The sequence below is a fragment of the Malaclemys terrapin genome, chromosome 8 (genome assembly GCF_027887155.1).
Source record: "Malaclemys terrapin pileata isolate rMalTer1 chromosome 8, rMalTer1.hap1, whole genome shotgun sequence".
Lineage (NCBI taxonomy): Eukaryota > Metazoa > Chordata > Testudines > Emydidae > Malaclemys > Malaclemys terrapin.
The window spans coordinates 11247477-11265143 of record NC_071512.1 but is presented as its reverse complement, the minus strand read 5'-3'; the positions used below and the strand labels follow the sequence as shown (position 1 = coordinate 11265143).

The 17667-nt window shown below is 40.6% G+C and overlaps 1 protein-coding gene across 1 annotated transcript; it reads right to left on the bottom strand.

Annotated features, from left to right (window-relative positions):
• Positions 1 to 2321: 2321 nt before the first annotated feature.
• CXCL14 (C-X-C motif chemokine ligand 14) lies at positions 2322 to 17289 on the bottom strand. Its single transcript, XM_054038376.1, has 4 exons — positions 16946 to 17289; positions 15904 to 16009; positions 9712 to 9822; positions 2322 to 3464 (listed from the first exon to the last, which is right to left on the bottom strand). Exons 1-4 carry the CDS (start codon positions 17007 to 17009, stop codon positions 3449 to 3451), a joined length of 297 nt encoding a protein of 98 aa, XP_053894351.1. The 5' UTR covers positions 17010 to 17289; the 3' UTR covers positions 2322 to 3448.
• Between the last annotated feature and the right edge of the window lie 378 nt (positions 17290 to 17667).

Below are 17667 nucleotides of genomic sequence, written 5' to 3'. Positions count from 1 at the left end.
ATACTCTAATTCATCCCACATTGCAATGAAAGCAGACACCCTTTTCTGCTGAAGTTGGCATCAGGAAGGCCCAACCATTTTCTTCTATCTGAAACTGACCAGGTCCTTTGGCTAAAACAGGAATTTGCTTGGTTATTTAATACAGATACATTTTTGGAAGAGAGTTATGCACCACCTTTGTTGAAAGATACAGAAAAGAAAGAATAGAAAGAGAGACTATTTAAAGACACCATGTGATTTGAACTAGTGCTGACCTTACAGTTATTATAAGGTTACAGTCTGGCTTACACGTTTTCTTTTTGTGGACCAGTGCACTGAGAGCTTAAGTCTGGTGTTCGCTCAACCCAGGCTCTAGAAAACTCATATTTTTAACAGCTGCAGTATTAACAAGAGAATCAAATCAACCACAGCGCATAGCTTCATTGACAACCTTGATGCGCTGTGTGGAAATTATTCTGCTGAGGTGCAGAGATTCCCTGAAATGCTTTGCCCTTTGGCTGCTGCCGAGGCAAAGAAGAGAATAAGGGTCTAGGCGTATGTCTACATGTACAGCACTGCAGTGGCATAGCTATATCAGTGCAGTTGCGCCGTTACAGCGTGTCTGGTGAAGACGCTCTATGCCGATGGGGGAGAGCTCTCCTGTCAGCATAATAAAACCACCTCCATGAACGGCAGAAGCTGTGTCGGTGTCAGAAGCCCTCCAGCCTACATAGCGCTGTGCATGCGAGTGCTTATGTCATCGTAACGCATGTCGCTCAGGGGGGTGTTTTATTCACACCCCTGAGAGACATAAGTTATGCCAACGTAAGCTGTAATGTAGACATAGCCTAAGATTTTTGTTGTCAGATTTCCATCAAGTTACCCCGTTTAATGTAATGGCAACCATTTAGAACACAGATTCTCTTATTCTACAAATAAAGTTACATGTTTGGGGCATGTTCTGGAGAAGCAGATGCCTATCTCATTGTCATCATTAGCTGTAGATGCTCTACTGAACACACACTGTTGGCTATGGATGGATGGATGGTGTGTTAGTGACAAGTTGCCTAAGCCTGTCACAGCCCATTTTATTTTACATACAAGGCAACTATGATGATTTTTCATCAACTGCACAAAACATTCCAGGCAGTGGACCAGATCCCACCCTGCACTCCAGCTGCCATGTGCCACTCTGCCATGTGCAGCTGGACTGTCAGTAGATCTGGTGTCCTCTTGGCTGCCAACATATGGGACATGGCCTGAGCCAGATGTGGAGCAGTTGCTTTTCCACTACAACATGGAAAAATTTCCAGTGTCATTGAAACTAGTGGAGGGAAAATCCGTTTGCACCACTTTTACAAAAAATCAAATGGCTTAGTGGTAGGGCACATTGATGAAAATAGAAAGATGGCAAGGTAAATGTCCCTTGCATTTGCTCATGCAATAATAGTACTTTCAACGGAGGATGCCAGCTCGCAATGCTGCTAATTAGACATTTCTCATAAGCTCTATAATTGACTTTAAAATAATAATTCAAGTCCTCAAATTACATAGATATTGTTAGTCATAGTAATGTACTCAGGTTGTCTGTTATACTAGTATGTTCATTTGTTATGTACATGCTTGTGTCTACAGCGTGTATTGAGTGAAGACAAATATATTACATGCAAACATTTATGTTAATGTTAACTACTTTAAACACCTGAGGTGAGATCCTGTCCCTTGATTTCCGTGAGCCGGGCTTCCACTCCTAAAGTCAGGAAATACAAAGGTTATAGATTGAGTTAAATCCTACTCACCTTGCACACGTGAGTCCTACTGATTTAAATAAATAAATGAGAAAATCAAGCAGTATTTGTCCCTATGTGTAATAAAACATTAGGCTGTACTGTGTATAGGTGATATTTTGTAAGTGTCACAAATATCACTGACATCAAACTTCAGTGGGATGTGGATTTCATGATGATCTTATTTTACTATTAGAAGAAACCCTGTATTTTACTTTATTGTACACTATTTCCTGAACTTGGGTGCTTTACCTTGCAACCCCCTAGTAGTATTAAACATAACACTCACAAAGGCCTTCATATCCACTGCACTGGGAATGTATATCATTTTCACATAGGCTGGTTCTCTAGATTTAAGGTCCAGTCCAATTTCTATTGAGGTCAGTGAGAATTGAATTGGCCATAAATGACATTCTCAGGATATCCACTGCTGCTATGTATCTTAAGCTTCTCTCACTAATGTTTTATGGCTCTTTCGGAATCAATGCAACCTTGATAAAAAGCATAAGAAGTAGATTGAGTTTCACACTGTCTCGATGAAATTGAAAAACAGCCTTTGGCATTTTTAAATATATTTTATTACGTATTTTTCCATTTGTTTTTAGAAAGAAATATGAAATCTGCATGCAACTTTCTAAATATTTCAAACATTTAAATAGCATATGATAATTTAGCAGTACAATACATTATACAGAAAGATAATATAGGGAGACTCCCTGTAGTATATTTACACGTGAAAAGGTAGTTTTGTTATTTTATTTTTAAAAAGAGGAATGCACTGCTTAATATTTAAGTATTACATTCAAAATAATGAATATGTTGCTTTGTGACTAAAACATATATATTTATTTTATATGTTTGCCCTCTCCGATTTTTCACAAAAAGGTACCTTTCAAAGATTTTTTGCTACAAATCTCCAAAATCATACACAATAGTCTTGAAAATTAAAATATCTGAAAACGGATGAAGCTGCAAACTTTTCACAAGAACCTCAGGTGAAAATAGATCAAACACATTCTTAGTAATAAAACTGCTCTAGAAATGTTTTCTAGTGTATGTAAAACATTAAGTGGGGATATGTAATATGTTTCACCTTTCAGCAAGACCCTGTTTCATTAAGAACAGATACAAAGTGATGTTCGTAGCCATTTGACAAGCCACTAAGGAACCTCATCTCTGCAGCTATCTATGCCACTACACTTCAGTGGCATGTTACACAGCAAGCTCTTCCTCAATCCCTATATTGTGCAGCTTCCACCATAGTTGGACAACGTTACTAGAAACCCTAAGCACACCACTGAAGCTTTCCCAGTACAAAAGGATAAGGGACACCATTATATAATACCGCTACAAATATTGTTTGTCTAATGAGCTTATAAAGCTCGATTGTAATCATAGTGATGTATGAATGAATACAAAAAAAGCATTTATTTAAAATGAAAAGCATGAGTTTTCACAATCTCAGTATAAAGCAGACAGGTATGAAATTTGAAGTGTGCAAGAGACAAATCTGGGAGCCTTCCGCACACAGCTATAAAATGTAAAAACTGACCCTTGGTAAAAAGTGCTTTATAATAATATAGAATTTGTGTCTTATGTCTGTGAGAGAGAAATATTCTTTGCAGAGTCCATTCCTGAAGTCAGCCAAACAAATTCCATTCCTTTTACCAAGAGTTTTCCTCTTATTCTTCATAAACCCTGGGAAATAAAAACAGAAAGCTAGGTATTTAAGTCATTTTGATTACAGTTAAAACCTTCCCCACCATCCTGGTGATTAAACACTCAGAGCCAAATTCTGCACTCATTTATATCGGTGGAAATCAGGAGGAATGTCACTAACTTCAGCAGAGTCAGTTGTATTGGCACAAATGAAAGCAGAATTTTCCACCCTTCTTCCTTTCTTGAATGCACTGAGAGTGGTCAAATCTACCACAGAAAGGATTATTAGGACATTTAAAATGAGGGACTCCACATCCAACAACATGTTTTTTGCTCCGGGAAAAGTACAAGCTAATATGTGAAAATATGTTGCTAGTTTAAATATTTAAAAGCAGAATTACTTAACTTTCCCTTTGTAATATTGCTGAAATATTCCGGGCATGCAGTCTCCACAGATTAAAACAATCTACAGTGGCATGATTATAATTGGCCCCAGAGATATTTTGGGAAAGCAGGAATTCATTTTTACACTACATTTGACTTTAAAAACCACTGACACCTCATGAAAAAACATTCTGTGGGCTTAGTCCAGCTCCCACTGAAGTCATTAGCAAAACCCTCTTTGACTTTGATGGCAATGGGACTGGGTTCAAAACATCACATATTTTGTCTCTTCCCTAAATTTTTATTACAATCAGGCTCTTGGTTTCTGAGAAGTTCGTCTGCTCCTGCTGCTTCTCTCTATGACTCCTGCAGTTAGGCTCACTTAACTCTGCTGCTGCTGGTAGCTGAAGTTTACATCTACGTCATCCTCAGATAATCCCCAGGCAAGTTTTGTAGACCACTAGGGCTTGTGGAAAATTTTACCATCAAACGTATGTTTTCATCGCAATGACTTTTTTTTTGTAAAAGGTGTCTGCTTTCTGTGGAAAATTTCATTTTTTGTCAAAATATTTCAGCTAAAATCCAAACGTTTTCAGCCAACTCTTTTGGGTTTTGGCCAAAATCTTTTGGGGTTTGACTTCTTTGGCTGAAAATGTGGAAAATTTGGGCAAAAAGATTTTTTTTTTATTTTCTTCAAAAATTTCCTTGGGGGGGGGGGGGGAACAGGGCAGGAGGAAGAATTCAGAGCCGCTCTAAACACCACTACTCTCTGGAGATTCTCCTGGAGTTGATTCTCTAAGTTGTGTTGAGTTTCAGTGCACTCTGTGTCCAGCCTAGCAATGCTCCCCTCCATAGGCCAGTGTTGCCCACTTCCAGGGTTGTGCAGCCAACAACCATCCACTTGGAGGGCAGAGGAATTACAGGAACCTTTAGCCATCCCAGCGTCCTTCCTGATGGATCTGCAGCCACTGGGGACATGTGCCCTGATAGTGTATCCCAGGGCTAATTCTAGCCCCTCCTTCCCTGCTTGTGACATCATCATGATTTCAAAAACAACTGGATGTGCTGTTGCAAAAGGGGAATTGAGACTTCAGGTGGGGAATAAGCCGTAGGAGAAAGTTAACAGGATCGTGCTGTGAGGCTGGAGGCTTAGGCCAACTCTAGGCTATATATCGACTGAGAGTCAGGAAGGCTTAATGCTGGTGGAACATAATTAAAATTAAGTTGTTAAAATTGCAGTAAAACATAGAGTGCCTGGACTTTCCTAAACGCTTATGAATGGATGACTGTAATGCTCAGATACTTATCTCTGGATTTCTCATGTTAAGAATAATAACTGTACATGTGCATTACATAACTCTCACATGGCTGGGACGGACCTCGTGATAACAAGAGCCATTAATCATTGCTGAGTTTTGCCCCTAGAAATGGCTACATCCCTTAGGGGGCAGAATGGTCAATTGACACCCATTGAAAAGCAACATGTTCCAAGGAAACTCCTTGATTCTTAGTACAAGGGGTAGGTACAGTTTACAGGACAATAAAGAAGAGGAAACTACCCAGGGATGAGTCACACAGGATGACTTCACCGAAGAATTACCTCATGGACTCCCCATCACCTTTTGCATCTGCTACCTCTGGGGTCAGAACAATCAGATGTCAGGGTTTTTGGATAAAAGCTGCCTACTGGAAGGACACAGGGCTTTATATTTGATTGGATCCTAAGAAGCAAGGGCTTTGTCTCCCAGGTAAAGGACCTTTAGCTGCCACAGCTGGGAAAAGCCTCAGCAGCTGAACTTGTAAGACTGGGTTACTTCAAACAGAAGTTTTATAAGACAATAACCTAAGTTTGTCTTTGTCTGTCTGTGTCTTTAGTATTCTTAGCATCGTGCAAATATCTCTTGCTTCATTTTCATTTAATCAATACAGCCTAAATACGTTTAGGATCGGACTGTGTTGCCTCATTGGGTAAAGGAGGGAGATCTAAGGAGGAACTGACTGACCTGTGGTGTGTGTCTGGTCCTTTGAGAACCATGGAACTTGGATGTTCTGTGACATAGCAGTGAAAGGGAGCTAATTTCACAGGGCTCCAATTACTTAGTGTCAAGAGGGACTGGGGTTTCCAAGGGGACTGTTTAAGTTCTATACTGAGGCTGGCAAAAGCCTAGAGAGTTAATAAGCAGTGCAGTTAGCTGGAGTTAGAGTCACAACTGACACTGGAGTAACTTCCCTGTTATAGAACAGCTGCCCTGAAGTGGAACCCACAGTCTGGAGATACTAAGGGGCATGACACCTTCTTCCATAGAGGGGAATAAACTGGAGAACTGACATGCAGACAGTACAATATAGGCTGAGGAGGACTCTCTCTAAACAGAATATTTCCCCAGGTTTACAGAAGGTGTCAATATGCCATCACTGTAGCCAGAACATGCTGAGCAAATTCCTAGTTCTTTTAAACAGATGAATATGTGTAATTATATCAGATGAGGTACAATTATAACCTACTCCTGCCCCTGAACTGTATTTTGGGGAGGGTGATGCGAGGAAGGGAGAACAGATTAAATGCACAGTAGTAAGCACACTTTCTGGAGATTCCTGGCCCATTCATGGGTAACTCCCTGTATATGGAACGATCTACCCTATATTGTGAAGCTTGAAAGACAACAGAGTTAGACAGGTATTGATGCTTTACTAAAATACTGTCCTGTTTGTTAACAAGGGGATGATTATATAAAGCATGTTAATAAGGCACAAGAATATTTCAAAGTTGGCATTAAAAGTCTGACAAACCCACAGACACAAGGAAATTCAAAGATAAGGCTAAGACCCCAAGCAGTGCCTTTATACCCAGGCATCACAGCACGAGTGAGGCCATGTGATACCAGGACCTTTGCCTTGGCAAGCTTAAATCTAATGCGTCTTGTTTTTATCAGCTTAAGGCAGATCGGTAATGTTACTTGAACGTAAGCATGACGGGTTACCCCCCACCTCTGGGGTGCCACATGATGCTTAGCAAATCATAACCTTTCCAAATGATATCTCACATGACTTATTTTGCCCAAAACACATCTTAGTTATGCCATATTCATATCATAACAATATCTCTATGAAGAACACGGGCATAGCGTCACAGTAAGAGTCTGTGGTTTCATTTCCTTTGTTGTTTTAATGGTAGCCTTTACAAACAGTAAGGAAATATGGCGTTACATAATAGTTGACAGTTCACAATGCATTCTATTTACTTACCAGCCCACAAACAGCTTATACAGAGCTGGCAGATAGGCAAAAATATCAACATGGAGTGGTGTCCCTTACATACATTAATGCCATGAACTTTCATCAGCCTGGCTATCCGCCCTGCACAGTGGCAAACTTGTCATCCAGGAACAAGATGTTTCCACAAAAGAATTTGCATTTGCCCTTGGCTCAGTCGACTGGATTTTTAGGGTAGGGTTCGGGTGATCACAATCTGAGCTCAATACTGAAGTTAACGAGAAAGTTCTCACTGATTAAAATGGAAAAAAGATTTGGCTCTATATTATTGCTACTTTAGAAATCCTTCCTCTCTTAACATACGTGCCTGACCCAGAGCACATTGAAGTCAATGAGAGTTTTCCATTCCACACCCTTTACTACACGACTAATTCATTCAATGTGCTTGAGCTACTGTGCATTCCCTCTGATGTCCCCAGTCCGGTTCTTTCATTCAGGCTCCAGAGTTGGTCTTTCGCTAGAGATTATGCTATGTGCTTTTCGCAGTTAACATTTCTGTAAACATTCCACGGTTCCTTAAACCTTTACATGCTGTTTAGTTTTACATTTTGATTCAGATTTCTCCCATGCTGATTTCATTATATCTTTGATGATACCCTTTCTCCTTTCCTACCCTCTTTTCTAGAAAGACTGTTGAGCATTTCCAGAATGTGAAAGAGAATGTTGCACTGGTAACTGTGGCCTCTCCTGGTGGTTCATGGAGCTTATTATTTGTATTCTGGGACCTGTAGTTTAAAGGTAGAAATGAGAGAAGAGTCCCATCTAGATTTATTAGAAAAATCAGGGGCAAGTCACTTGTCTATTCCTTTGCAATGTCCTTTAACCCTATTCCTTGAAAACCAAGTACCACTAAGATATCCTCAGAGCTGCGAACGTGCAGTGGATCCAGCAAGTGAGATATGGCAGTATATGTTTGTGACGGAGGAGTGCTTGACATTCTATTGCACCATCACAATAACAGGTGTAGATCTCAAAGGCGAGTGCTGTAAATGGACGCAGCTTGAGTCCCCCATCCACACCACTTGCGTAAATGGGATTTGTGCCAGGGAATTAAGTGGTGATTGGAGAGATGGGATCTAATCCACACCCATGGCCAGGCCCATTCCTAGGGAAGGTAAGAGTGTTACTGTTGCTCCATAGCCCAGGCCAGGCACTGGATCCAATGTCAGCATGCATCTGACGGTTCTTCTACAGTGCTCTATTTCATGGCAGCATATTCAGAGCTCAGACAGATCCAACTTCCCCCAGCCCACAGAGGGTGCAGAGAGCTGCCCACATCTACACATCCTGGGGTGCTGCATGGGTTAAGCGATACTCTACCAATGAGTGAATTTAAACCAGTGTGAGTAATATTTGTGCTCGAGGGTATCGTTACTGGAGCTGGTGGTAAGATCTTTCACTCCTCCAAGGATATCCTTTAAGTTCTGTGTACAGTAAGTCCTCCCTCTGCTACCCTTTTCCTGCCAAAAGAAAGGGGGAGACTAGCTACAGGGCGTGAGAGGAAATGAAGCTTTCTTACACTTCCCTGCTTCAGCTCCTCAACTAATAATGAGCTCTAAGAAATCGCTGGCCATCCCTACTAAGGGGAAAATTATTACAGGGCACCCAACTCCATTTCAAAGCCAATGGGGAAGTGGGCAGCTAGCTCCCTTTTGTTCCTTTAGACTTCCTCTTAATTATTTACAGACAACATAATCCATTTTAAATCTGGTGTTCATTTATGTCTGTGTTTCTTTTCTGTTTGTCACTGATGGCTTAGCTTGTGCAAAGGCCAGGATGGAAGGGGAAAGGTAGCATTGCATCCAGCAATCAAGCCATAGAGAGTTATAGCATGAAATTACAGTTTGGTGAAAATGTGCTAAAATCTGGATAATCCAATATAGGGTGGTAGTGTTTCCTAGTGCTTAGAACATGGGACCTGGAACTCCTAGTGCTTAGAACTCAGGAGACCTGGTTTCTGTTCCCAACTCTGCCACTGACTTTGTGTTTGACCCTAGGCAAGTAACTTAGCCTTTACTTGCCTTGGTTTCCTCATCTCTGATTTGGAGGCGATAAGGTGTAACAAACTTTGAAAACGTCAGATAAAAAGTACTATGCAAGTGCAAAGTACTACTATTGATTCTCAGAGCAGCCTATCCCATAACTAGGAATAAACTGCATTCAGAGCCATTTATATTATTTGACTATTTACAGATGGAATTTGTAGGCTTTATCAAATAAATCAATCACATTGAATCGATCGTTTAGAGTATGAGAATTTTACTGTAGGCATTTAGATAGTAATCTCAAGACTCTATTAATAGTATCTAACCTTGCACCACATGACCTTTTCACCTTCATGATGCTTAAAAAAAAAAAAATAGACCCAGAAGCAGTTAAACTAATGTGCTATCTGTAGCATTTTATTTAGGAGGATTTTAGCCATTTCAGTCTAATTAGTATTTGTGCCATATTCCAGAGAGAGCCATTTGGACTATTACACCTAACTGTTCTGTGCTGCCATGTCTCAAGCATTCAAGCAAGAAAGGTACGTTATTTGCCAAAAGGAACAAATGTAGTTATCTATAATGACATCACTTTATCCCACAGAAACCAGGAGTATCTTTTGCTGAGTGAAATTAATACTCACCTGCGTTTCTCCTTCCATATTGTGTACCACTTAACTAATCTCTTTGTGCTTTGGAGTTTGGGATGCAAGCAGTACTGCTGTCCTCCTCTGAACCGTGACTGCATAGTTACACTGAAATAGAAAAGGAATGATCACTACAGAAAGATCATGAATAACTCACATTGGTCACTATGAACATTTCATAAAAGCCAACGGGCTCGCTCTTGCTCCAGGTCTTTCATTCACGTTGATGAGAGTTGCACATGCGCACTGAGAGGATAACAAGCCACTATGGTCCATGGTAAAATTTGAGTTTGCAATTAGAAAACTGGGCCAGGTACTCCGCTGGTGTAGCTCCATGGTCACCAATGGAGTTAGGCCGATTTACACCAGCTGAGCTGCCCATCATTTTTAATCAATAGTTTTACTCCACGCTCTAGCAAACATTTATATTGGGGTTTAATAACTGATTTAAATAAAATGGTCAATTAGGGCCCAGTTCTGCAAACCTTTACTCAGACAAATAATTCAAGCACATTCAAAAAGTCCCATTGGACAATGCTACTTGGAAGACCAAGGATTAGGTCTGGATCACTGATTTTGTATGCAGTAATGCTTTCATTAGCAGTACTTGTGTGCTTTGCAAGTTTCTGGAGACCCAAAGGGCTAGTCTGTGGTGCAAGGAAGACAGCAGCCACCTGGGACCATCTCTAGCTTTATCAGCGTGCTGTCCAATCTATTTAAACTTGACTGTAGCTGCACTGGAGAGGAATCACAAGGACTGATGGCACCTCATCCTGGAAATAAGACCAGGCAAGGAAGGAACACATGGCCGATTTACTTCCTGGCCCTTCTGGTTTCCTCCTACTCTGTCCTTTGTTTGAGCATCAACCATTTAATGCTGGTTAATTAATGGTCTACCATAATCCAGATGATGTCATGATTTGACTGACAAATCAGCAGAGCTGGTCTAGAAATGGGAAAATAACTTAGTAAAACATTTTAAATTTCAGAGTTGCTTTTAGTTCTAAGGGTTCAAAATGGCTCAATTTTCCACTTTTGGCAACTTTTTCGGTTACGTTTTTAGCCACATTTTTTTATCCAAAATGTTCATTTTCTAGAAACCTGGTTTTGAGTATGGAGCCACAGTTTTTGGTTAAACTAAAACATTTCAAAAACAATTTAGAAAATTAAGTTGGTAAAAATTTCCGTAAGAAACATTCCAGGAAAATGGAAAATTCTGAGAATGTTGAGAATTTTTCACAAAAGTTTCATTTTTGAAAAAGGGGCCAATTTTTGGATGAAAATACCTTTTTTTTAACCTTTTTTTTTACCCGCTCTACAAATCAGCAAGGGATACCACAATGCAAAATTCAGACAAAGGACAGAGAGCGGGTTGAAGCATGTCCTTTTCTTCAGCTCTGGCTACGGGACTGAATTCTTGGTTGGAGCCCCACAGGGCTGGCCCAGGGTCTCAGTATGTCTTTCACTAACTAGTCACAGAATGGGGGCTGAATTCTGGCTTTGCTTGGTTTTGCCCTCAGTAAGAGGCAAACGAATGCTGCAAAAGCACAAGACATCAAATCACTTGTAGTGGAAGCATGAACAATAGGAGCGGGAAAAGGTGTTAAGGGTCTGTGTGTGTGTTGAGGGAGGGGAATTAATGCTACAACATAGAGACCCTATGCTCTTACCTTGGGCCTCACTAAGATAATTCCTGTGTGGTTCAATCCATAGAGAACATTTTCTCATTGAACTGAATGGGAGAACTGAGACCTGTGGGCAGTGAGTTTTAATGGAATCAAGATTGAGGAATAGTATTTGCGTCCAGTGGTTATTGTCTTGGCAGTGGGATTTGTGTGTGTGTGTGTGGGACATGAAATCAGAACTCAGTCTGTGCTGTTTTGCTCAAGGAGTGTACAGAATATTTTCAGAAAATGACAAACTAAACCACAGGAGAAGAGGTGCAGGGCCTCTGGAGAACGACGGTGCATAACTCTGCTTCAGAAAAGTAATCAAGGTCAACTTTATTTGCACTAAAGTTTATTACCAACTTATGATAACATTCATGGCATGATTATCTGACTAGTTGAGTTAATAAAGGAGTTTTAAGAATGAGATGCATTGTTTTATAGTAGACGTTCATCTTATCATTTGGAGTGATACCATGTTAACTCTGTGCTGGGGGAAAAACAATCCTGAATGCTAGGGTTTCTTTTAAAGGGATATTCCAAATTCCTAATAGATTTTTGGATAAATCCATACAGTTAAATCATACTTTAATGACTGATGCACTCTTTTGCCATTGGGATTTTGTATAGTATATGGGTCATGGGTAACCCAGTTAGCACCTCCTATGATTGCCCATTGGAGGCCAGCCACTAGAGTGGGCTTTGCCATTTAACAGAATTCCTCATCCTGTGGCTGCCCTTGTTCTCTGTGTGCATATGATTCCTGCACATTGCCCCAGATGAGTTAACATTGGTGGCAGCTCCCCCAAGTGGGCCAAATGAGAGTTACTCCGTGGGAAAACCTGTACACAGAGAGCTTGGTTAATCTCAGCTGGAAGTCATTCTGCATATTTACAGCATCCGCTTCAAAGACAGTTTTGCAACAAGTCTGATGCTGAGTGGCTTCCTGCATATTTGTGTCACTCTGGGATTAGGGGTGTACCCCAGGGGACCAAAGGTAACTGTATAGTATCTTTGCCGGCCCCTAGAATCATGAAGCTGGATGGGGATTGGTCCACTCCCCTAATTTATGCTCATCTGATTATGGCTTTAAGGGGCCATTTGACAGCTAAAAATAGTTAAAGCTCCGTTCCTTTCCCCTGGCCATTGTCTCTATGCTGGGGAAAGTAACCAGGTGGCATAGTGCTGCTATGATAACTCAACTCCTTAGATCCAGCCAGCTGAGAGTGCCTCTTGACTGTCAGGTTCCTGGCTGCTTTGCCCAACTACAAATTGGGGACAAGAGAAGAAAGTCCAAGCCACCAGGTAGCCATGTGGTTGAGCTGGGCAACACATTTTAGAATCAGGGCTAGCATGTACAGTTTTTGCATAAAATCATCTGCATATTGTACCAAGCAGTTTGGGGTAGGTTGGTCCATCTGTTCTCCTATATACAGCCGTAAAGTTTCTTGTACACAAAGACAATATGTGTTCTAGGAGGTTGCACTGTTTCCATCCGCTTTTTAAATAGAATAGAGAAACTCTTATCTCTGTTGGCAGTTTCCATTAACACCAATAAGAGTTCTTAAGTCTTTGAGCAATATATAGCATATATTCTTTCTCTCTTTCTCTCTGTGTGTGTGTGTGTGTGTGTGTATATATATATCCAAATGTTTGTGAGTGATAGGAACTGGATGGAATATAAATCAGTGTAGAATTTTATTCATTATGTTTTTAATAAGAGGGTGATCTGGCTGCCATGAAATTAAAGGAGAGTTTTGCCTTCTGTCAATGAATTAAACCCTCTTCTCACAAATATTTAGCTGAATTCATTTTCAGGCTCTCTACACTTCATCTCCATTGGTAGTAGCAATGGTAAAAGTGGCAGTGTAGACCAGCTGCTTGAGTATTGGCCACCATGCTGGCTAACCCTGCTCAGAGGAGGTCTAGACAACACCAAGGGGTCAGAGATTTGCTGACTTTCACAAACTTTTCCAGTTCTACCTATGTATTTTATGTCATTAGATGAATCTCTTCCAAACAGCATATTCCAGGGTCTGCCAATCACCCTACAGTTTACACACTTCTTCCATGTAAATAGACCAGAGAACGGTCGAGCTTATGGGAAGGGTTGGAGGAGAATCAAGATCATTTACTGATTTTATTTCCTCAACAACAGCCACAAAAATCCATTACAGGAACCTGGCTTTTCTGCATCTTGTACTGAAACTATGGTATCAATCACTTCTGGTCACAGCTCCCTCCAGTTGTTCCAATATCCCCCACTTCTCCCTAGTACTGATTTCAAGTGACACTGAAGTAGATAAGAGTCACTCCCTGCAAAAGCACTAATGACAACATGTCTGCCTTCTCCTCCTCTTACACTGGTGTAAATCAGGAGAAATTCCACTGAAGTCTTAAATTCTCTCTCCACAGAATAGGAATGGCCAGCTTGTTACACCACTGGGGTGCAAAACCAGAGTAAGGCAAGGTAATAGAGGTTCTCCAAATTTGCACGGCTATACTCAAGATCAGAGCCTCGTTTGAAAGCTAATTCTTTTGCCAAGGCGTTTTAGCAAAAGCTAAAGTATTTTATATGTTTTCCTGACATTCTTATTGAAAGTGAGAATTTGCAGTAATGAGGTTCATTTCGTGCTCACCATTTCCCCTTCTCCCCTTGGCTGCCAAGTCTGGCCCTGCTTCCAGTGCTTTGGAGCAGTTGTCTCTCACAGGCTTATCCCAGCAAAGCTTGTTATTGTTTTCTTGACAGCGCTTCACCATCCAGCTTCTGCTGGCATCTTGCTTGGGGAGAGCAGATTGCTGCTTGCCTTTCCAGCAGCCAATCAAACTCCCAGGCACAGACTGAAGTCTCTAGCAGCACAGAGCGGTGTAGCAAATTCTCCAATTGCTTCTATGCTGATGCAGGTTTCAGCTCCTTTTGTTAGCCCAGGTGATTGACATAAAATAGAAAAGGCTGTTTGCACCCGCTGGAAAGAGGGCCCCGCTCCTGAGCAGAGGATTTCTGGATTCTAAATATTATTACCACTTTGCCAAAGATGCCTTTTGCTCTGACAATTCAAAGTGTTGTTTATTTAAGCCCCTGCAAGAGTTCAAAGGGTCATTGATTCAAAATGTTTGCTCGACATGTTCATTTCAAATGACTAATTTGGAACCTGAGAGTTGACTTTGCCCCGGGCAGCATGCCTCACTTTTACAATTTAAATATTTTTTAAAAATTAGTCAAGCATCGATCATCTAAATATAAAGGATATGCCCTGGGCTGCGTTAGCTAAATCCTGCCTTAGCTAGATGAGTGCAACTTCCAAATACTGCTTTCGGTTACACTGCTTGTAAATCTGGGGGAGCTGCTTTGAAATCAGTGGGTTCAATTCTTCCCTTATTGAATGGGGAGTTGGCCATTCACTTCAAAGCAGGCAGGATTGGGCCCAACCAGAGTAACTAAAAAAAGAATTTGACCCAGAGTTTACATTGGTGTAACTGAGAGCAGTCGGTGTTTTGAAGAGATATAAATCTATTGCACCGTGATATATTAAAGCATCTTTCTAAGTTTCAGTAAATTTGGTAAAATTAACTGGTAAGGAACAAATGCTACGAGATATTCAATGCCTAACCTTTTTGAAGATCTGACAAGCAGCTAATAAGAACAGATAACATTTTTTATTAAAGCTAATGTTAAAAAATTATATAATACCTAGGTTGAGAAAAGAGTATCTGTACATCTGGGTATAGGAGGACATTCTTCTGTCCTTGCAGAGCAATGGAGTCAATAGCAGAATAAGTATTTTCAGCTATTCTGACCCTATGGTTCTTATGCAGGCACATAGCCTGGTTTGTATTTTGTGCAAAGCCTTTCAAAAACTTTTACGATATACAAGACAGGATACATTAACACCCCGCTCCCATGCCATTGTTTTAAACTGTAATATACCCCACTGATCTAATCTTTAGAGCTCCTTTTGACTTTAGCTTATCAATTGTTTCTATTGAGGTTTCATTTCAGCATTGGTCAATGCATGGCTATTTGCTAATACAGATAGTGGGATTTTTCTTACAAAATTCTACTTTCAGTTACAATCCACGCAACCCTACTGAAATCAAAGGACTTGTACTAGTGTAACTGAGACAAAAATTTGCCCCAATGAATTTGGATGATTCTTCATGACTTGAAACTTTCGTGACCCAAATTCTGTTCTCATTTGTTACTCCCCATGTAAATCCACAGTAGCCTGAGTTTAGCATTCTGGATTCACATCTGGGCAGCTGAAAGTAGAATTTGACTCTAATCATTTATTAAACTAATAATTACTCTCATAAGCAATATTCTTTAGATATTTATAGTATTACGCAGATTCTGTTGTACGGACATACTACAGATAGGATTGGTTCATGTAGCTACATATTTTGTTATGGCTAACGTTGGAAATTCGTATATCAGGAAATTCTAAAAAACAAAGAAGGAGGTTGCAATACAGGGAGATGCACTTCACTTGGTACATAGTAGAAAGCATACAGGAACACTTACATGATCATTTTTTCCTTACAATGTGGATACTTTGGTTTGATTTCCAGTTTCTGAACAGCAGAGAATCTTATCTTAGGACCCTTTCTTGAGCATTTGCACTTTGATCCTACAAGGGAAAGTATTTACCATTTGTGTACAAAGTTACTGTGTACCAATTGCAGTTAATTTCCCCCCCCCCATCATTAGCTTATGTAAATATACAGACTAGTCATGTTTTAAAAACCTATAAACATTTACACTTTGGGGGGCTGTTGAGCTGAAAAGGGCAATATTTTCCTCCTGATTTACCACAGAAAGTTTTAATAACTCCCTGAGAAAGACATGTTAAAGTACTGGAACTGTTGTGGTAAATATACCCAGTACAGCAGTGTGGTCAGTGTTGATTTTTTAAAGTGCACCTGCTGTGATTAAACTAAGCTTTAACAAATGCAAAAGGAAAGAGCTAAAGTCTGTCGTAAAGATGAACAAGCTTACACGGCTCTCGGTTTTTGTCTCCACTCTACTTTCGCAAGTAGAACTTGGGGGGCGAGGGAGGGGGGGACTCTAAATTGTGCTTCTGAATTTCTTACTTGCACAAATTCTAAAGGTCTCTCCCAAGCCTGACAAAATCCGAGTTTTGTAACTGTCATTTTCGTGGAAAACTAGAAAACATCTTTGTCGGAATTTCACCCTCAGTTCAATCCGTTATACTGCATTCAAGCTAAATTCTGCACACTTCCAACTGCACAAATCTGGAGTAACTCCATTGATTTCAGAGCATTTACCCCAGATATACTGCATACCAGAATAAATGGGCTGTAAAACTATAACTGAGGGTACAACTTTGTCCCCTGTGTTTTACCTCTACTTACACCTTAAAAAACAACAGCCTGGAACTACCTTCCACTACTATTAGATTCATCATATCAATTCTTCCCCCTACAGACTGAGGACAACAAAATAATCTCATTATAGTATTTCAAGGAGCAAACACAGAATACTGAGGGGAAAAAATCACTCGAAAGAAGTTTAAATGGGGAATAGGTACAAGAAACTAACTTACCTTCTGCAGTGGCTAAGCACATTACAATGAACAGCAGAAGTAAAGCTGCTGTCAGAGGCTTCATGGTAAGACCTCAGGTATCTAAATAGATGTGTCAGAGAGCTCACTTATATAATCGGATTGCTCTTCTTGCTTCTGGTCTTTGAGCAGATTCACTGATTCACTAGCTTGATGTTGCCAGGGAAGGAACTTGGAGAACGTCTGGATTCCTTTCTCTTGCTGCTGCTGCTGCCTTGTCAGTTTTAGCTCTCTGTCTGAACTGCCTCTGCCTCTTTCCGCCTCCTGTCCTCTTTTAAAACAGCTCCTGCTGCCCTTCCTGCGAACTCATTAATATGCAGAGCGACTCAACTCACTGCAATTTCTCAACACAAGGGAGGGTGGGGATGGAAGTGATCCTAGCTAGGAGATCGGATGGGTTTATTCTAGAGAAGAGAAAAGGAAAGGGGGAAAAATAATTCATTAAATCTAGGAAAAGGGGGAGGAAGATGCGGAAATCAGGTTCTTTATACATTTGCCAGGTATTTTTGACTCGTTTTGCAGGTGGCATGAGCAAACTTGTGCGGGGTTCTCAAAGAATTGTGATGTTGGCTCCATTCTGCATGTGGTGGATGCAATTCTCGCATTGGTCTGAGCTATATTTTGAGATTGTTTCTAAGCAATGAAGGAGCTAGAGAAATGACAGCTTTCCTGGGAAATTCCCACTGGCAATGGAAATAAAGCTA